The sequence below is a fragment of the Podarcis melisellensis genome (genome assembly GCF_964234715.1).
Source record: "Podarcis melisellensis genome assembly, chromosome: 4".
NCBI classification, from domain to species: domain Eukaryota; kingdom Metazoa; phylum Chordata; class Lepidosauria; order Squamata; family Lacertidae; genus Podarcis; species Podarcis melisellensis.
In genome coordinates this window covers 102,683,698-102,704,900 of record NC_138531.1, presented here as the reverse complement: position 1 = coordinate 102,704,900, position 21,203 = coordinate 102,683,698, and the positions used below count along the sequence as shown (strand labels likewise).

The window sequence follows — 21,203 nt, the reverse complement described above, 5'->3', positions numbered from 1 at the left end:
CCCCTAGTCTTGTGAATGATGTGGCTCACTAAGCACGATCCAGTAATAGCATGGGGGCAGCGTTCATTAACGTTTGCTTCAGCTTACTGCCAAGCACACTGCCTAGGGTTCCAGGCGCCAACAGAAGCAGGAGCCAAAGGGGCAGAGGTGGGGGGAAAACTCACAGGGGAAGAGTTCCATACCCCCGCAGTATAAGGCTTACAGAGCCGGGTCCTGTGAAAAGGAGGCGGACAGGCTACCTCCTCACAAACCTTACAAGTGCAAGATAGGCCTGCTGCCTGGTGCCCAGTTGCCCACCAGTCGTCTATACACCATGTCAGAGAAGGAATTGGCCAATTTCAGGGAATTTCTGAAGAAATTGGAGTATGGGTTTATTTGGCTGTCAAGGGCGCCTGGTGAGTGTTACGATATTGAAGCAATGCTGCTGCAAAGTGCTAGCTTGAAAAGTAAACATGATGGGAATGTTGGGACTGCCCATGGGAAACAGAGGGACAGTCAATTCACAGTGTGAAGCACCGGAATTAGCTCAGAGTGTAATATGAGCTCTTCCGTTTGTTCCTGTCCTGGAAGTACAGGAAGTGTTTGTCACAACACTGCTGGAGTTTGAAGAGAGCTGTCATGTTTTTTGTAACACTGCAAAGACAGAAATAAAAGCATGTAAATACGTTTCTGTCTATCTCTTTCCCCTGCCAGGGGGGCAGGAAAGAGGGGGTGTGTTCTTCTCACGTTTGAGAAGAATCGCCGATCGAGACCTAGCCTGCGCTTGCTGGGGAATGCAGCCAGGGAGGTCAACAGGGAATCAAGCCGGGTGCCTAGGATTGTTGCCAGTTTCTCCTGATACGGGCTTAAATTCCCGACAGTGAGTCACCAGTGTTCTTTGTGAACAAGAAGGACACCCTAGAATGCCGTATTGTGGTGGACTATAGAAAAAGCAACCACCTCATGATTCCCAGCCAGTACCTTTTGCCCCATATTGGTGACCTGCTGGAGAGGTTATTGTCAGTGAAAATTTTCACCAAGCTGCACCTGAGGGGGGCGTACAACTTGATACGAGTGAAACAAGGTGATGAGTGGAAAATGGCATTTAATACCAGATATGGAAGTTTTGAATACTTAGTTATGGCATTTGGATTACAATCGGGCACAGCCACATTTCAGGCATTCATCAATCACGTACTGGCAGGGTTATTGGACAATACGGTTCTGTGTTATCTCGATGAAGTCTTGATTTATTCAGAGAACCCAGAAGAGCACACTCAGCATGTGACGGAGGTGCTGCGCAGACTGAGGACACACAGCCTCTATGTGAAGTTGAAAAAGTGCGTTTCACATCAAGGAAGTGGAGTTTTTGGGACATCGTGTCTCTCATGAAGGGGTGTACATGGTCCCAGCCAAGGTGCAGGCGGTGCTAGAGTGGCAGAAGCCAAAGACCAAAAAAGATTTGCAGAGGTTCTTGGGCTTTGCTAATTATTACCACAAGTTCATGCCCGGATATTCGCAACTCACAACTCTTCTTACGAACTGTCTGAGAGGCAAAAAGCCGTTCAGGTGGACAGCAGAGGCCCAAGATGCATGTTCGCTGCAGAAGAGTATCCGCACCACGCAGACCCACAGCGACCATTGGTGGTGGAAATGGACGCATCAGAAAGAGCCATAGGAGTGGTGTTACTGCAAGAGAACAGCCAGAGTGATCTGAGGCCATGTGCCTTTCACTCCAGGAAGTTGAACACACCATTTGGGGTCAGGTAGTGGTGTTTCTATTATGCTTAATGTATGTAGAGTTTGGTGTCAGCGTGCTTGTGTTGTTCACTTGTGTTCCTTTGGTGGTGAGAGAGGTTGGGGTTGGCCTAGGGTGTGATTGTTTGTTTGTGATTGGCTGTGGGGATCTTTGTTTTTGTGTGTGAGTGAGGTGGGTGGGTGTTTTGGATCAGGTTAGCCATATTGATTTGTATGCTGTTGGTGGATTATTGTCAATGTCCTGTTGGGCGGTGTATGTGATAAAGGGGAGCCATACCGGGGTGAAGGTGTCTTCTTCTGTTTGTCCCCGTGTCAGTTTCAGTTTATTAGTTAATTTTTCTAGTAGGGCTGTTTCCCATACTATTTGGTACCATTGGTCCATGCTTACTCCTGACAGGTCTCTCCAGTGTCTGGTTATGGTGTTTCTGGCTGCTGAAAGTAGGTGGGTTATGAGTTCTTTGTGGTGTAAATGGGCATTGTTGTCTTGGAGCCGATGGGATTGCTACGGCCACTACTGACACCACAAGGACCATGGGCAGCAATTGCGATGGACTTCATCACGGATCTTCCAGCCTCGCAGAAACAGACTATAAATGGGTAGTACTAGACTTGTTCATGAAAATGGCACACTTTGTGTCCTGCCAGAAACTGCCATCGGCTCAAGAAATGGCCAGGATGTTTGTGGACCACGTTAAAAGCTACACGGATTACCTCTGAAGGTAATCTCTGATAGAGGGGCACAATTTACCTCCCAATTTTGGAGGAGACTAATGCAGTTGTTGAGTGTAGAGGTGTGCCTGACATCGGCAAGGCACTCGCAAACCAATAGAGAGTCAGAGAAAACCAATGCGACGTTGCAGCAGTACCTTCATTGTTATGTGAACTATCAGCAAGATGACTGGGTGAACAAGCTGAGCCTGGCAGAGTTCACTTACAACAATGCTGTACATATTGCAGACTCCATTTGTCACCAGCCACGGATGACACCCAAGGGCATTTCCTGATCCGTGGAGCAACCTGCCAGTACCGGCAGCAAAACAATTCATGGAAGAAATGCGGGACTTGAACTGCTATGGGAAAAACTAGGCATGGCTAAGGCCACGTACAAGAAGGGTCTGATGAGCATAGGCAGCAGGGCAAGGAGATTAAAGTGGGGGATCAGGTATGGTTGTCAGAGAAAGATTTGCTCATGAAGTGGAGGTGCAGGAAACTGAAACCACGGAGGTTAGGGCCTTTTGAAGTAGTAGAACAGATTAACCCTGTATCGTTCAGGCTTAAGTTGCCTAACTCCATGATAATCCATCCTGTTTTCCACAGGGCACTCCTATCACCATTTGTTCCGGCACACCAGTACCAGAAACCAAGGCAGGCACCGCCTCCTCCAGTCCTGGTTGATGACCAAGAGGGGTATGAGGTTGCGGAGATACTGGATTCTAGGTTTCACAGAAGGAAGTTACAGTATTTAGTTTCCTGGAAGGGCTATACGGCTGAGGAAAATTCATGGGAGAAAAGTGAGAATGTGCACGCCCCCGACTTGCAGAGACAGTTTGACTGTCATTAATCACACAAGCCCAAACCTGGAGGGTGGAGGCAGACCTCAGTGAGGAAGAGAAAAAGCAGAGGAGACTGAGGGATGGTGGAGGCCAGTTTTGAGAGCCCTCCATGGCAGGCAGCGAGGCCGCGGGGGGGGGGATGTCAGGGACGCTTTTGCTCTGACGGAAAGCGAGAAATCCAGAGAGGAGGGAGTGCAAACTGGGGGGAGCAGGAGCTGGAGTCCTTCACATAGTCAGGAAGAGACGAGCTCTGGAATGCAGCCTGTGGAACGTCAAAACAACACAGAGGAAGCCACAGGAGGAGGGGAACCGTTAGAATCCACTCTAGACAAAGGGGGGCTAACAGAACCAGACTCCCCCAAGACTAGAAGAAATAATAAGGTATTAGCTTTGCGCAGGACCAGAAACAGGGGGACCCGGAGGTGGAATTTAGGTTGCTTGGGAAAACGACGGATGTTTAGGGCAGCAACTGACTCTAGTAGTGATTGATGTGTTACAGAAGCTGGGCTACTGAGCTCAGTAATTGCTTAATAAATCAGAAGGTAAAACAACTTCCAGCCTGTGTGGGAGAGCCTTGCCAGACCTGACAGGAGCCTTACCAAGAGAGGCCACGATCTCATGATTCTCCTCCATGACATCCTTATGCAGAGCTCTCTGGTCAGGATCCAGCAAACCCCATTCCTCGTCCGTGAAATAAACAGCAACATTTTCAAAGCACACTGGACCCTGAAAGAAAAAAGGAAATGTCCTCCTCTGAGACAACACTGTTGTTCACCACCACTCCTTGAGCTAGGACATTGTTCCACCCCTTGGCCTCTGTCCCCGCAAGGCAGCTTTCCCTGACCTGATCTGGTTCCACAGCTGCTGCTTCTCTTCCGTCCCCATTCAGAGATGGTTGAAGAGGTCTAGTCAGTATCACTGTGTCACCTGCAAGAGGAAAAAGGTAAGGGGGAGGTCCAGAGTGCCTTCTTGTCTCACAGGTAAACCAGTGCATCTCAAACCACAGAGGAGCATCAGTCTTGCCTGCTGATGATTGAGAGTATTTCAGATGTTAGTTGTGAAGAAAAACATTTCCCGATCTAACAGATCTCTATTCTTTAACAAAATCCAATCCCTTAACAAACAACAGCAAGTTAGATCTGGAAGGATATGATAACAGATTTGGATGGCATGCTATTTACTGTATGAGAAGGTAAAAATGCATAAAGAATTCCTGAACCACATTATAAGAAAGACAATTTATGAGGTGTGGAATAGATATAAAGTCTATTAGAATGTAAAACTCCAGGGTGGCTCTCACCATTGGAAGTGATTGCAGTTAAAAAAAATAAATATGGAAAAAAATGAGCCACCTACAGAGATTTAGTGGTGGAGGAAGGAAACCAGTTAAAATTAAAAACGTTTGAGGAAACAAAAGAATTACTGAGGGATTAGTTGCATTATCGTCAGATAAATGAAGTGTTTGAAGAGGATAAAAAGAAAAATGGTTTTGAAACAAAAAGATCTAGATTTGAGATAGATTTGTTGAATGATAAGACAAAAATATTGTCAAAAATGTATAAATTATTATTGGAATGGCATACTAAAGATGAGGAGGTAAAATAATTAATGATACAATGGGCTAAAGATATTGGACATAGTATACAGTTAGAAAATTGGGAGAGGTTATGGAATGAAAGTATTCACTTCACAGCATGCAGTACGCTTAAAGAAAATGTTATGAAAATGATGTACAGGTGGTATTTAACACCAGTTAAACTGGCCAAAATGTATAGAACAAAAAATGAACGTTGGAAATGTAAGGAAAAGGAAGGTACTTTTTACCATATGTGGTGGAGATGTAAAGACGTAAAAGCTTTCTGGGAAATTATATATAATGAGTTAAAGAAAATGTTTAAAGACACCTGTCAGGGAACTGCCATCGGAGCCAGGAGTGGAGGTAAGGCTCTCCAGCGATGCCGGAGAAGGGCCCAGTAGGGAGAGAGGGAACTCATCCACTGAGGAAGGAAATCAGCGTGACACCAGGAAGAAAGGGGAGCAGGGGAGGGCTTCGGAGAGATGGCTCCAGGACTCTTCCACAGAGACCAGCGGGGAGAGCATGGGTCCTCCGCTGGCCACGTCCACCCTGCGCAGAAGACTTCCACGCAGGGAGGCTAGGTGGAGACTTGGCGTCAAAGAACTTTTATGCTGGAAGAAGTTCAGGAAACGCCCACTGACGGATTCTGCCAGTGACTGACACAGCAGTGGAGTAAGGGCTATGCAGCCAGGGAAAGGTTTAACCAGGCAACTTTGCCAAGAGTAGAGGCTACTTACGCACGAGCAACCCCAATTCCCATTACAGCACCCTTGTTAAAAACCCAACAGCTTTTTTATTAAGTATAGTGGGTAGAGAGATACCGAGACAAGATAAAAAATTGTTCTTATATGCAACAACTGTGGCAATAATTTTGTTAGCCCAAAGATGGAAACACCAGGAGTTACCAACAAAAGAAGGGTGGCAGATGAAAATGATGGACTTTGCAGAACTGGTGAAACTGGGGGAAAGAATCCGGAACCAGCGAGACCAAGTATTCCAAAAGGAGTAGAACAAATTTGTATTATATCTGAACGACAACTGTAAGCAATTAACATCATTAGCAGGCTTATCTGAAGATCTGTAAGGTGAAATTGCTACCTATTCAGGTAGAGGGAATGATATAACAAGGATAGGAAACAAAGCAAAATGTAAAGCTGTAAAGTTTAATTTTGTAAACCAACAGACAGGAGGGAGGGAAGTCGTAAGGCTCAGTCGAGCCAAAGAGATAAAACAAGAGGATACGATGTTATGTAATGTGATTATATGCAAAACAAATAAAAATCATTTATAAAAAAGAAATATATTTCCCCTCCTCTGGGCTCTTGGCCCCAACTATCTCCCCCAACAAAAGATGAAAAGGATTCACACAGGAGTCGGAAAACTAACAGGGGGCCACCAAGTGGCGCATTGGAAGATGGCCGACAATAACATCTCTCCGACCCACACGAGGTAATTAAGAGGCTGCTATGGGAAGTATGAAGTCTTCCCCCCCCCAAGGATATGGGGGGGAGTGCCTTGCCAGCGGTGGCCACAATGCACCCCCAGATTCGAGAGAAGGGGGTGTGCTGGTCACTTGGCTCAGCCCTCGGTGTGGTCGGCTCTTCCCGGACGCCGTCTCCAATCTGCGCGTGCTGGTTTGCTTTAACATGAAAATATAATTGGAAATATATAATTGGAAGATGTTAAAGCACATACGTCAAGCAAAGGTCGGGAGATAAAACTGCTGATTAATGGATTTCTGGGATCGGAGCGGCGGGCGAAGACAAATAAATCAGGAGATGAAGCGCCATTAAGAGATGGGTATGTATGGAGCTAAGAAGGTGAGGTGGAGGAAAAAACTTTTCTTCTTTGTCTTATATGAGTATAAATAACTCTCCACCCCAAAGAAAAAAGAACCGCCGTATTTTACTACACAAGCAGGAATTTAAAAACTGTGTGGGATGAATAAATGATGAATAAATCGAGGATTGGTAAAGATCGGAGAATGGAAAAATTTTATGACGCAGTTTTAAAATGGCGTCTCGCAAGACTGACGGGGGGAGGAGAACCAGGACTATTTGAAAGTGAACAATGTTTGGAATTTGATCTTTAACCTGGCAGAGCCCTCTAGGAGATATTTTACAAGCCTGGGAAAGCTAAAGGGCAGACCGAAGATAAATTTTCGAAGGAGGAGTGAAATGGCGGCTGTCCCTATGAAATATGACTTGTGGAGTGCGTAAAACCCACGCAGACGATGTTTGTTCTTAACCTGCCTGTGAAGATTATCAGAGATCGTAAAGAAAGGAACATATGACAACAACAAGAAGATGAAGAAAGTAAAAAAGAGACTATCTGGATAGAACTGGATAGAACTGTTTAATTAAAGCAGTAATAGAAGTGATGTTTGAATTCTCGTCCGGAGCTTGATGTATGGGTACCCCCAACAAAATTGAAAAATTTGATCACCAGGACCAGATGGGCTGACTGCGAGATATTATAAGGCACTGAAGGAATGGCTGATACAACCAATGAAAGAAGTTTGTAACCAAATTTTGGAGGGGAAAAGGGCTCCCGAATCGTGGAAAGAAGCATTCATCTCACTTATACCGAAGACAGAAACTGAGAAACATCAAGTTAAGAACTACCGCCCTATATCACTCTTAAATGTGGATTACAAAATCTTTGCAGACATCTTAGCAAAAAGATTCAAAAAAGTGCTACAAGAGGAGATTCATAAAGACCAAACAGGCTTTCTCCCTGGGAGACATATGTCAGACAATGTGAGGAATATTATAGACATTCTGGAATTGTTGGAGTCTGACATTAATAGAAAAGCAGTTCTGATTTTTGTGGATGCGGAGAAAGCCTTTGACAACATTTGTTGGAGTTTCATGAAGAGGAATCTCCAAGGGATGGGGGTAGGCCAAAATTTTGAAAATGGTATAGGTGCTATATATTCTGAACAAAGAGCTAAACTAATTGTGAATGGTATGGTTATGGATGAAATCCCAATAGAAAAAGGGACACGACAGGGATGCCCATTGTCCCCTCTATTGTTTATATCAGCCCTGGAGGTACTGTTGAATATGATCAGAAGGGATCAGCAGGTAGAAGGAATAAGATTGGGAACAAAGCATTATAAGTTGAGGGCATTTGCAGATGATCTAGTTCTGACTTTGCAACAACCTGAAGCCAGTACAAAAAGAATTTTAGAACTTATTGAAGAATTTGGTCAAGTGGCAGGTTTTAAATTAAATAAGCAAAAGACAAAGGTGTTGGGGGAAAATCTGACGCTGGGGGAAAAAGAGAATTTTCAAAGGGAAACTGGTTTGGAAATAACAAAAAAAGTTAAATATCTGGCGGTGAATTTAACATGTAAAAATGCGAATCTATTCAAAGATAACTATGAGAAATGTTGGTTGGAAGTTAAGAAAGATTTTGACACATGGTCTAGGTTGAAACTTTCCTTGTTAGGCCGAATTGCTGTTATTAAGATGAACGTATTGCCGAGATTGTTGTTTTTATTCCAGACACTGCAAATTTTGGATAAGATGGACTGTTTCAAGAGGTGGCAGAAAGATGTATCTAATTTTGTCTGGCAGGGCAAAAAGCCCAGAATAAAATTCAAAATCTTAACAGATGCAAAGGATAGAGGGGGCTTCGCCCTGCCGGACTTAAGACTTTATTATGAAGCAGCAGCTTTTTGCTGGCTGAAACAATGGCTACTTCTTGAGAATACAGACATCTTAGATTTAGAAGGATATGATAATAATTTCGGCTGGCATGCATATTTATGGTATGACAAGGTAAAGGTGCATAGAGGTTTCAAAAACCACATTGTCAGAAAAGCATTGTTTAATGTATGGAACCGATATAAAGATCTGTTGGAGAATAAAACCCCCAGGTGGTTGTCACCCCTGGAAGCCAAGGCGGTAAAAAAACTCAATATGGATCCAGACTGGCCAAAATATGGTGAAATCATAGAATATGATGGTGAAAAGATTAAATTACAGAGTATGGAGAAACTGAAACCTAAAGTCCGAGACTGGTTACATTACCAGCAGATTAATGAGACGTTTAAGCAAGACAGGAAAGTAGGATTTCAGAAGGAGAAGTCAAAGTTAGAAACAGAATTATTGGAGCCCAATACTAAGATTCTGTCTAGAATGTATAATTTGTTGCTGAAATGGAACACACAGGATGAAACAGTAAAATCAGCGATGATTAAATGGGCACAAGACATTGGTCATGAGATTATGTTTGCAGACTGGGAAAGGTTATGGAACACAGACATTAAGTTTACGGCATGTAGTGCCTTAAAAGAGAACATAATGAAAATGATCTATAGGTGGTACATGACCCCAACCAGGCTAGCAAAGATATATCATTTGCCCAATAATAATTGCTGGAAATGTAATGAATGTGAAGGAACCTTTTACCACCTTTGGTGGACCTGCCCAAAGATTAAGGCCTACTGGGAGATGATCTATAATGAAATTAAGAAAATCCTTAAGTGGACATTGGTTAAGAAACCGGAGGCTTTTCTCTTGGGCATGGTCGGCCAAACGGTACCAAGGGAAGACAGAACATTCTTCATGTATGCAACCATGGCAGCAAGAATTCTACTGGCAAAGTATTGGAAGACTCAAGAACTACCTACTCTGGAAGAATGGCAAATCAAGGTGATAGAATTTATGGGACTGGCTGAGATGACCGGCAGGATCCGTGACCAGAGGAGAGAGACGGTGGAAGAGGACTGGAGGAAGTTTAAAATCTATCTTAAGAATTGTTGTAAAATTTTGGAATGTTAAAATGTCAAAAGGTATGAGATATAGAATTATAGCGGCTAAATTTGAAATATGAGAAAAACTTAAGGAAAAAGAGTTTTGAAATTGATCAAAGGTTTGCTAAGAATTAACACTTTAAAACTAAGGATGCAGTGAAGGGGAGGTTTGGGGAAGTCACATTAGTGTTAGTTTGTGTTGTTTTGTTGTTGTTGTTTTTGTTATGTATGTTCCTGTTATTGTTTATGTTGGTGAAAATGAATAAAAATATTTAAAAACAAAAAAAACAAAAAAAAATTGAAAAATTTGGCTGTTTAATCTGGAATTAATGTGATTTGAAATAATGTGATATGATTGGCCTGTTAATAAAAAATATGTGTTTTTTTAAAAAAAGGAAAACTAACAGAATGAGACAAAATGGAGAAAAACCACCTTCCTCCTTACCCAATGGCCTCTCTCTGGTGTCCAACGGAGGCCTCTCTGCCTCACAGGAATCCAGGTCCATTGCTGCAAAGAGATCCTTTCCCTGAGAAAGAAACAAGGATTCAAAACAGAGAATGGGGAGAAATACTAGAAAGAGAATGACAAGGACTTGAAGGGTGTGAGATCTCATTCCATGGATGGCTTCTCAGAAAAAGGATGGGCCATCAGTAGAGCATTATGGGATGTTCTCTGTCCTGTTTGGAGCCCCTTGGGAGTATCCAGAGGAAAGTCTCTCTCACCTGCTTTCTGTCCTCTGCCTGACTCAGGAGGAAACCTTCAGCCAGGGCCACCGCCTGCGAACTGGTTTCCGCTCCACAGTCCCTCACCCAGCTCTCCATCTCTAGTGGAAGGACAGCCAGGAACTCCTCCAAGATCACCAGGTCCAGCATCTCAGCTTTCGTGTGCCTTTCTGGCTTCAGCCACTGGTGGCAAAGGTGGTAGAGTCGGCTGCAAACCTCTCGGGGTCCTTTGGCCTCCTGGCAGCAGAACTGCCTCAACTGCTGGCTCTGCACCTCTGAGTGGAGGGTGTCCTCCTCACCCAGGATCTTCTGCACAGAGTTTTCCCAGAATCCCCCACTGCTCCTAGTTTGGATGGCATGGCCTCTTCCTGCTCCAGGGCCAGCTGAGTCTCGCTCACCCATCTGTGCTCTCAGGAAGCCTCTGAGAGATTGGAAGGAACCCTTTGGTCTTCTGCCAAGTTCTGTCTGTCTTAAGGACAGGCGCTAGCAAATCCTACAAAGCAAATACATTGTTCGGTTACAAAAGTTGTCTAATTTCAGGAGAAGAAAATGGTTCCCTGAGCAAGCGTGGATGAGTCTTGGAGGGAACCAGGGCTGGACTGCATCACAGCCCAAACCGTGAGCTTTCTTCTGAAGATGAAAAAGAGGGAGGCCCTCCTAGAAGGAAGATTGCAATGCAAAATGTGGAGGCAACTGAAGGATTTCTGGGAGATGAATCAGCCTGGTTGCTCCTGCCTTTCAGTCAATGCATGAAGTGAAAACTGACTGACAAGGGAGTCATTTGTGTCAAAAATGTATAAAATGTTGTTGGAATGGTATACGATGGATGAGGAAGTTAAGTCGGTAATGATTCATTGGGCCAGAGGTTTTGGGTATAATATACAATTTGAAGATTGGGTTAAAGTATGGAATGATAATTTGAAGTTTACAGCATGTACCACGTTAAAGGAAAATGTTATGAAAATGGTATATAGATGGCATATCACACCGGTTAAGTTAGCAAAAATGTTTAAAACTTGTAATAAGTGTTGGAAATGTAAAGAAAAAAGAAGGAACCCTTTTTCATATGTGGTGGGAATGTAAAAAAGTGAAGGGGTTCTGGGAGATGATATATAATGAGTTGAAGAAGATGTTGAAATATACTTTTGTAAAGAAACCAGAAGCCTTTCTCTTAGGAATATCAAGAAATGAAATAAATAGAAAGGTTTGTAAACTTTTTCAATATGCAATAACAGTAGCGAGAATATTAATGGCCCAAAAATGGAAGCAGGAAGAACTACCGACTCTGGAAGAATGGAGAATGAAATTAATGGACTATGCAGAACTGGACAAACTAACTGGAAAAATAAGATATCAACCAGATCACAAGTTCATCAAGGACTGGGGAAAATTTACAGAATATTTGAAAAGTATATGCTGTCCAATGAGGCCTTACAAATAGTGGGGGGGGAGAAGGCAAGCAAAATGCGAGGGAGATGGTGAAAGATACAGGAAATTGAATGCAGATTTCCAAAGAATAGCAAGGAGAGACAAGAAGACCTTCTAAAACGAGCAATGCAAAGAAATAGAGGAAAGCAATAGAATGGGAAGAACCATAGATCTGTTCAAGAAAATTGGAGATATGAAAGGAACATTTCGTACAAAGATTTCCATAATAAAGGACAAAAGTGAAAAGGACCTAACAGAAGCAGAAGACATCAAGAAGAGGTGGCAAGAATACACAGAGGAATTATACCAGAAAGAAATGGATGTCCCGTATACCCCAGATAGTGTGGTTGCTGACCTTGAGCCAGACATCCTGGAGAGTGAAGTCAAATGGGCCTTAGAAAGCACTGCAAATAACAAGGCCAGTGGAAGTGATGGTATTCCAGCTGAACTATTTAAAATTTTAAAAGATGATGCTGTTAAGGTGCTACACTTAATATGCCAGCAAGTTTGGAAAACTCAGCAGTGGCCAGAAGATTGGAGAAGATCAGTCTACATCCCAATCCCAAAGAAGGGCAGTGCCAAAGAATGCTCCAACTACCGCACAATTGCACTCATTTCACACGCTAGCAAGGTTATGCTTAAAATTCTACAAGGAAGGCTCAAGCAGTATGTGGACCGAGAACTCCCAGAAGTGCAAGCTGGATTTAGAAGAGGCAGAGGAACCAGAGACCAAATTGCAAACATGCGCTGGATTATGGAGAAAGCTAGAGAGTTCCAGAAAGACATCTACTTCTGCTTCATTGACTATGCAAAAGCCTTTGACTGTGTCGACCACAGCAAACTATGGCAAGTTCTTAAAGAAATGGGAGTGCCTGATCACCTCATCTGTCTCCTGAGAAATCTCTATGTGGGACAAGAAGCTACAGTTAGAACTGGATATGGAACAACTGATTGGTTCAAAATTGGGAAAGGAGTACGACAAGGCTGTATTTTGTCTCCCTGCTTATTTAACTTATATGCAGAATTCCTCATGCGAAAGGCTGGGCTGGATGAATCCCTAGCCGGAATTAAGATTGCCGGAAGAAATATCAACAACCTCAGATATGCAGATGACACAACCTTGATGGCAGAAAGTGAGGAGGAATTAAAGAACCTTTTAATGAGGGTGAAAAAGGAGAGCGCAAAATATGGTCTGAAGCTCAACATCAAAAAAACGAAGATCATGGCCACTGGTCCCATCACCTCCTGGCAAATAGAAGGGGAAGAAATGGAGGCAGTGAGAGATTTTACTTTCTTGGGCTCAATGATCACTGCAGATGGTGACAGCAGCCACGAAATTAAAAGACGCCTGCTTCTTGGGAGAAGGGCAATGACAGGCCTAGACAGCATCTTGAGAAGTAGAGACATCACCTTGCCAACAAAGGTTCGTATAGTTAAAACTATGGTTTTCCCAGTAGTGATGTATGGAAGTGAGAGCTGGACCATAAAGAAGGCTGATCGCCGAAGAATTGATGCTTTTGAATTATGGTGCTGGAGGAGACTCTTGAGAGTCCCATGGACTGCAAGAAGATCAAACCTCTCCATACTGAAGGAAATCAACCCTGAGTGCTCACTGGAAGGACAGATTGTGAAGCTGAGGCTCCAGTACTTTGGCCACCTCATGAGAAGAGAAGACTTCCTGGAGAAGACCCTGATGTTGGGAAAGATGGAGGGCACAAGGAGAAGGGGGCGACAGAGGACGAGATGGTTGGATAGTGTTTTCGAGGCTACCAGCATGAGTTTGACCAAACTGCGGGAGGCAGTAGAGGACAGAGGTGCCTGGCGTTCTCTGGTCCATGGGGTCACGAAGAGTCGGACACGACTAAACAACAACATATGTGATGAACAAACAACGCTTGTGGGATTTAAAGAAGCTCTGTGAAAATATAAGGAATATTGCAAGAAAGTAAATATGATTGAAAAGGTATTTTAAAAGGCGATACTAAATTTAGGGAATGCTTAGTAAAAAATTTAAATACGGATGATTGTCAGAGAAGCTGAGGGAAGTCCAAAAGATGAAAAGATGTAATTTGTGAAATTGTCTGATTGGCGATATTTGTGTAAAACTTAATAAAAATTTATTTTTTTAAAAAAAGACAAGGGAGTCATTTGTATCTTGTGAACAATGGGTGCTTCAGTTGGGGTCCTCATCCGGGGGTCCTCAGGAGTTGCTCCCCCCTCCCCCCCTCCCCTGCTTCTGTCCCCTTTTCTTGCACTTGGAATCGCTGCCGCTCTCCAGACAGACTCCTGGGGTGGGGTCCCTTTTTCTTTGCTTTGAGGGCCAGGTGTGTTTCTGACCAATCCCCTGAGAGCCAAGTGGATGAGGCCAAAGACACCTCCCTTGAAATTTAGGTGGCTAATTTATTATGATTATTCTATTAGATAGCTTAACACACACACAGCCACTGGTGCCAAGGTCCCTGGAGGCTCAGGGAGTAGCAGCGCCCATTTCCGGCTGCTTTGCCAGCAACAATCCCTTTGGGAGAGAGAGGATGTGGTCCTGGGATGCCCTGCTCTGGGTGCGAGTGGATTGCTGCAGTGGCCTCCGTGGAGAGCTGCCAGGGCCAGATTTATTTATAAGCTAAAAAAATATATAGCTCTCTTGGGGGGGGGGTCCCCCAAAAAAATTAAAGGGGAAAAAACCTGGATAAAATAAAACCTACATAAAGCAACAGTGTTTTGTGTTGTGTAGGCTGCTATGATGTAAGTCATGGGCCCCGCCTGCTATCCTGCTTCCTAAAATATCACTGGTTTGCTCATTTCTATATATAGGGTGTCTGCATTCTGCAAGTACTGGTAGCATGGCAACAGGTGCAAATAACTATTAGGTCCATAAATAACCATATAGCATATATTCAACAACAACAACAACAAAACCCAGCGACTATTTGTTGTTGACAAAGGACAGCTGGACATATAAAGGGCCCCATTACCTTCAGGAGCTTAGGGTCTCATCAAACCTCAATCCAGCCCTGGGAGTTGCCCTTGGAGACGACTGGGCAGCTGGTCCCCAATGCAGCAGGCAGACTCTGGGCTGGGACCCCTCTCTTTATTCCTGGCCTTTCTCTCCCCCCCCCCTTTTTAGAGAAGGGGGGGGCTAGTCCACCTCCTCGTCCAGCTTTGGAAAACCATTTGCACGTTTCCTCCGTTGTGCAATGAGGCTGAGTTAAAGAAGGGAGATTTCGGGGGAGTCAGTTTTTTTCTGAAAGGGGGGAGGCAGAAGGCCAAATGAGCTTGGGATCCTCTGATCTGCAGGAAGGAGAGCATTGCAGACCTGGCCCCTCCCTGGCAGGACCCTCTCCTCCCTGACTTGGGGTCCCCCCCTGCAGGAGCAGATCAGGCCCCCCAGGCCCCCTCCCCTGCCGCAGCCCTGGGACCCCCACCAGATCCCAGAGAGAGAGGAGACTCACCAGATCCCAGGAGGGGAGAGCGAGGCAGCCCTTGCAGGAGACACCAAAGCAAACCCCCCCTTCCTTGCATGAAAGGACGGGGGAGGGAGGGGCCTTGGCTCTGGAGGATCTGGCCCCCTCTTGCTTCCTCTCTGGGAATGCAGCTCGGTTCCCTTTAACCCTTGCAAAGCCCAGTGTGCCCAGATCTCCCCTCTGCGTTTTTCTCTCTAGCGCACATTGCACACTTCCAGAGATGCTTTTTGGGGGACGCCTCCTGCTTTCCTTTCCCGAGTTTTCACATAGGCCAGCATTGGGCCAAGACCAGATACATTGTATCCGCTTGGAATCAACACGTTCGCTGTTCTCTCAGGGGGGCGGGGGGGCAGCTTCTCCTGCAAACGGAGCTGAGCTCCTTTTCTGGCAGTTGCAATTCCCCCCTTCACCTGTTCGTAGCACTCCCTCAAGGGGGGAGCTGTTTTGCAATGTCCCGGTGCGGAAAAATTCTTGTCACCCCCCCCGTAAATTATTAAAAGAAGGAAAAATAGGATGCTTACAGTTGCAAGTGTTATTTTCTGGTTTATTTACATAACATTGTGAGCAAAAGCGCTCAAAACATCCCCCCCTCACTTTGTTCTCTGCAAACTTTGAAATCATGTCATCAAAATCATTTCTTTTCGCTACTTTTGTTTTCAGCTGACAAGATGGCTAAGCCAGAGAGCTGAGCTTGACTCATAGTGGACCTAAGATAACTCTTGATTTTAGTTTTGAAAAACTTCTCTCACATGATGTCTAGCAATGTAAACTGAATTTTAGAATAAGTATTCAGAGATTTGAATTAAGGCTCAAAGCAAACAGGAAATTCCCCTAAAATGGCAATATATACATATATTTGTAATAATAATAATGATGATGATGATGATGTTTAGTCGTTTAGTCGTGTCCGCCTCTTCATGACCCCCTGGACCAGAGCACGCCAGGCACTCCTGTCTTCCACTGCCTCCCGCAGTTTGGTCAGGCTCATGTTTGTAGCTTCGAGAACACTGTCCCACCATCTCATCCTCTGTCGTCCCCTTCTTCTTGTGCCCTCCATCTTCCCCAACATCAGGGTCTTCTCCAGGGAGTCTTCTCATGGGGTGGCCAAAGTATTAGTGCCTCAGCTTCAGGATCTGTCCTTCCAGTGAGCTCAGGGCTGATTTCCTTTAGAATGGAGAGGTTTGATCTTCTTGCAGTCCATGGGACTCTCAAGAGTCTCCTCCAACACCATAATTCAAAAGCATCAATTCTTTGGCGATCTGCCTTCTTGATGGCCCAGCTCTCACTTCCATACATCACTACTGGGAAAACCAGAGCTTTAACATAACAACAACAACAACAACAATTTATTATTTATACCCCACCCATCTGGCTAGGCTTCCCCAGCCACTCTGGGCAACTTCCAACAAAATATTAAAATACTATAGTCCTTCAGATATTAAGAGCTTCCCTAAACAGTATTTACCTTTTAGGCTGTGTGCCTGTTTCAGCAATTCACATAAGCCTCTAGTAAAAATATCATTTATGGAAATAGCAGGAGTTATACAAATGGGTCTTACTCAAATGTGTCAGAAAGCTACTTTGCAACTACTCACTTATAACCTAGGACTGCATCCTCTGCAGAGAGAGAGCAGCTTCAAGCCTATCTGCCTACTGACAGAACCACCTTGGGCTAGTTAATGTCATCCTGTACAGCAGCTGCACCTTGTGTTCATTGACCTGACGCTGAAGTCCACAAAGTACCATATTTTCCCGTGTATAAGACGCCCCCATGTATAAGACAACCCCTACTTTGGGGGACCCCAAATTTAGAAACTGGGCATATGCACTATCCATGTATAAGACACCTCCAGATTTTTAACCTTATTTTAAAGTTTAAAAAAACCTAATCTTATACATGGAAAAGTACAGTACTTAGTACTTCAGTACTTAGCAAGTGAATATAAAGTAAAGCACCAGGACTTCATGCCTCTGTAGACTAATTGTCACACCAAAGAAAAATATATTCTATATTTACTTGAAAAATGCATGCCTAATGGTACCTGTAGCATAACTGATTCCGGTGATGCCCCCTAAGTTACTCCAATTGAGGGTCTAAATACAGTGGTACCTCAGGTTACAGACGCTTCAGGTTACAGAATCCGCTAACCCAGAAATAGTACCTTGGGTTAAGAATTCCATCCAAAAATGGGGAGGAGAGATTTCTCTAGCTTTACTTGTTTTTGAGAAAGCTCTTAACCCAGGGGTTGGCAACCTACGGTCCATGGGCAGCAAGCAGCCCACGGGGGTAGTTTAAATGGCCCACGAGCCACCCCCCAAATCGAGCTGCCCGCTCAGCAAGTCCCCATGCACTGTGCTAAACCGGCACAGCGTGGAGTGGGGACTCGCTTCCGCGGCACTGGAAATCGTCTGTGCAGACGCAATCCAGCCCACGGAGCGATGTCCGCAGGAGTGAACCGGCCCAGGCGAGGTAAAACTTGCCGACCCGTTTTAACCTGTATGTTTATTTTGCAAACCACCGTGAAATCTTCAGATGGCCCCTGGAGGAAGTGCTGGGCTCACCTGGCTCCCTCCTGCGCCCTTTCAGGAGCCGAAAGGACTATTGCCCAGCTGCTGCTAAAACCAAGGGCCCATCTAGCCCGGCCTCCTGTTCTTACAGTGGTTAATCAGGTGCCCCAACAGGAAACCCCCAAGCAGGATCCGAGCCCTCTTCTCCCTTCCTGCGGTTTCCAGCAACTGTTTTTCAGAAGCTTGGCTGCCTCTCCCTGTGGAGCTAGAGCAGAACCCTGTCCTCCTCCGGGAATTTGTCTAACACTCCTTGAAAGGCACATCAGTTGGTGACCTCATGACCTTGGCATCTATGGCTGTGTGTGGATTAAGCTAGAATTAAAAATGATAATAAATAAGAAGAATATTGACAAACAGAAGCATGTGCAAATGAAGGTAACCAAGATGGTCTTATTTTATTTATGCATTTATTTAATTTCGATACTTCCCTATACCAGGGGTACCAACTTGAATAAAATATAAAGTTTAGTGAGACCACCTCACATAATAGTCACATGCTGTGGTGTGTGCATGCTATTTGAATGCCAATGCCTATCAACTGGGGGAGGTGCCCCCCTCAAATATTTTATGGGGGGGACAAAGGCCTCTACGAGTTGGCTCCTATTCCACAGGTCTCAAGATGCTTACAAGATAAAATAACAATATGAAAACAAAAAACACCTCCCCAACATGTAATCCCCACCTCCCTATCACATTTTTTAACGACATTACATGTCAATCAGCCAAAGGCCTGGTTCAAGAGGTGAGTTTTTCCCTAGCGCTGAAAGCTGTACAATGAAAGCTTTTTCATCCTTTGTATGAATTCTTTGATGGCAAATGAGATCAAAGCTGTCCCTGAAGCTGTTTCCACATTCCATGCACTGATAGGGTTTGTGCCCTGTATGAATTCTTTGGTGGGAAGTGAGATTGGAGTTCTGACTAAAGCTCTTTCCACATTCCACACACTGATAAGGTTTCTCCCCTGTATGAATTCTGTGATGGGAAGTGAGATGGGAGGTGGCACTGAAGCTCTTTCCACATACAAAGCACTGAAAGGGTTTCTCCCCCGTATGAATTCTGTGATGGGAAGTTAGAGAGGACCTCTTCCTGAAACTCTTCCCACATTCCATGCACTGATAGGGTTTCTCCCCTGTATGAATTCTTTGATGGGAACTGAGTTGAGAGCTGTCCCTGAAGCTCTTCCCACATTCCACACATTGATAGGGTTTCTCCCCTGTATGAATTCTTTGATGGGAATTAAGAGAGGAGCTGTCCCTGAAGCTCTTTCCGCATTTCAGGCACTGATAGGGTTTCTCCCCTGTATGAATTCTTTGATGGGAAGTGAGATCAGTGCTCCGAAGGAATCTCTTTCCACATTCCACACACTGATAGGGTTTTTCCCCTGTATGAATTCTTTCATGGGAACTGAGAGAGGAGCGATCAGTGAAGCTCTTTCCACACTCTACACACTGATAGGGTTTCTCCCCTGTATGAATTCTTTGATGGGAAGTGAGAGAGGAGTTCATACTGAAGCTTTTTCCACATTCCGCACACTGATATGGTTTTTCCCCTGTATGAATTCTTTGGTGAGAACTGAGATGGGAGCCCTGAACGAAGCTCTTTCCACATTCCAAACAATTATATGGTTTCTCCCCTGTATGAATTCTTTCATGGGACCTGAGTTCAGAGCTCTTCCTGAAGTTCTTCCCACACTCCATGCACTCATAGGGTTTCTCCCCTGTATGAATTCTTTGGTGAGAAGTGAGATGGGAGCCCTGAGCGAAGCTCTTTCCACATTCCAAACAATTATATGGTTTCTCCCCTGTATGAACTCTTTGATGGGAAGTGAGATGGGAGCGCTGAATGAAGCTCTTCCCGCATTCCACACACTGATAGGGTTTCTCCCCTCTGTGAATTCTCTTATGCTTAGTGAGATCGGATCTCTTACTGAAGCTCTTTCCACATTCCACACAATGATAGGGCTTCTCACCCGTATGAATTCTTTGATGGGAAGTGAGATGAGAGCTATGAGTGAAGCTCTTTCCACATTCCACACACTGATAAGGTTTCTCCCCAGTATGAATTCTTTGATGGGAAGTGAGTGAGGAGCTATCAATGAAGCTCTTTCCACATTCCACACACAGATAGGGTTTCTCCCCTGTATGAATTCTCTGATGCTTAGTGAGATCAGAGCTCGTATTGAAGCTCTTTCCACATTCCACACACTGATAGGGTTTCTCTCCTGTATGAATTCTCTGATGGGAACTCAGAGAGGAGATCGTAGTGAAGCTCTTTCCACATTCCAAGCACTGATATGGTTTCTCTGTTGTATGTGTTATTTGATGGCAAGTGAGATGGCCACTGTGACTAAAGCTTTTTCCACATTCCACACACTGATAGGGCTTCTCCCCTGTATGAATTCTCTGATGGGAAGTGAGATGGGAGCTCTTACTGAAGCTCTTTCCACATTCCACACACTGATAGGGTTTCTCCCCTATATGAATTAGTTGATGGGAAGTGAGAGAGGAGCTCTGACTGAAGCTCTTTCCACATTCCATGCACTGATAGGGTTTCTCCCCTGTATGAATTCTTTGATGGGAAGTGAGATGGGCTCTCTGTCCGAAGCTCTTTCCACATTCCATGCACTGATAGGGTTTCTTCCTAATGAGATTTCCTTGATGGGAAGTGGAATAGGAACTTTTCCCACATTCAAGATATTTATACAGCTTCTCCATTGTGGGGATTTTGTCATGGTCACCCTTGTCCTTGATTTCCAGTCCATCACTATCTGCAATAAAGAGAAATGGATTAGAGCCTCAGGGAGGAATTAATATAGAATACTTGTTAAAACTGGTCAAAAAGAATGTTGAATCCACACCCTGAAAACGCAGTAAGGTAAAGGTAAAGGACCCCAGAGCATTAGGTCCAGTTGTGACCGACTCTGGGGTTGAGGCGCTCATCTCGCTTTATTGGCTGAGGGAACTGGCGTAATAATAATAATAATAATAATAATAATAATAATAATAATAATAATAGTTTTTGTTTATACCCTGCCCTCCCCAGCCAAGGCCGGGCTCAGGGTGGCTAAGAAGCAAAAATAAAAACAAGTTGAATGAATACAGCTTAAAAACAAGATTATAATACAACATTAAAATATTGAAACGTTAAAATATTAAAATGCAGTCTCATCACAGGAGGAGAAAGGAAAGAGGGTGAGGGAATCAAATTAGCTCCAAGCCAAAGGCCAGGCGGAACAACTCTGTCTTACAGGCCCTGTGGAAAGAAATCAGATCCTGCAAGGCCCTGGTCTTATGAGACAGAGCGTTCCACCAGGCCGGAGCCAGTGTTAAAAAGGCCCTGGCTCTGGATGAAGCCAATCTAACTTCCTTAGGGCCCAGACCATTAGGGTGTTACTA

The 21,203-nt window shown here is 44.4% G+C and overlaps 4 protein-coding genes across 14 annotated transcripts in view; 2 read left to right on the top strand and 2 right to left on the bottom strand.

Annotated features, from left to right (window-relative positions):
- The window catches only part of LOC309368792 (uncharacterized protein), a gene marked incomplete at its 3' end in the record, with an annotated part of 476,991 nt that overhangs the window by 96,978 nt on the left and 358,810 nt on the right, over window positions 1-21,203 (top strand). The window lies entirely within an intron of this gene.
- The window catches only part of LOC309369288 (uncharacterized protein), a 150,952-nt gene that overhangs the window by 85,843 nt on the left and 43,906 nt on the right, over window positions 1-21,203 (top strand). The window lies entirely within an intron of this gene.
- The window catches only part of LOC309369055 (uncharacterized protein), a 291,502-nt gene that overhangs the window by 242,018 nt on the left and 28,281 nt on the right, over window positions 1-21,203 (bottom strand). The gene's annotated exons all lie outside the window — the stretch shown is intronic.
- Window positions 18,197-21,203, bottom strand: part of LOC309369064 (uncharacterized protein) — a 126,273-nt gene continuing 123,266 nt past the window's right edge. For all 11 annotated transcript variants that reach the window (XM_081909649.1, XM_081909648.1, XM_081909643.1 and 8 more), the window contains one exon: window positions 18,197-20,575. In XM_081909649.1, coding sequence (XP_081765775.1) covers window positions 18,516-20,575 — 2,060 coding nt within the window. In that variant the 3' untranslated portion in view covers window positions 18,197-18,515. The remainder of the gene's footprint in view (window positions 20,576-21,203) is intronic.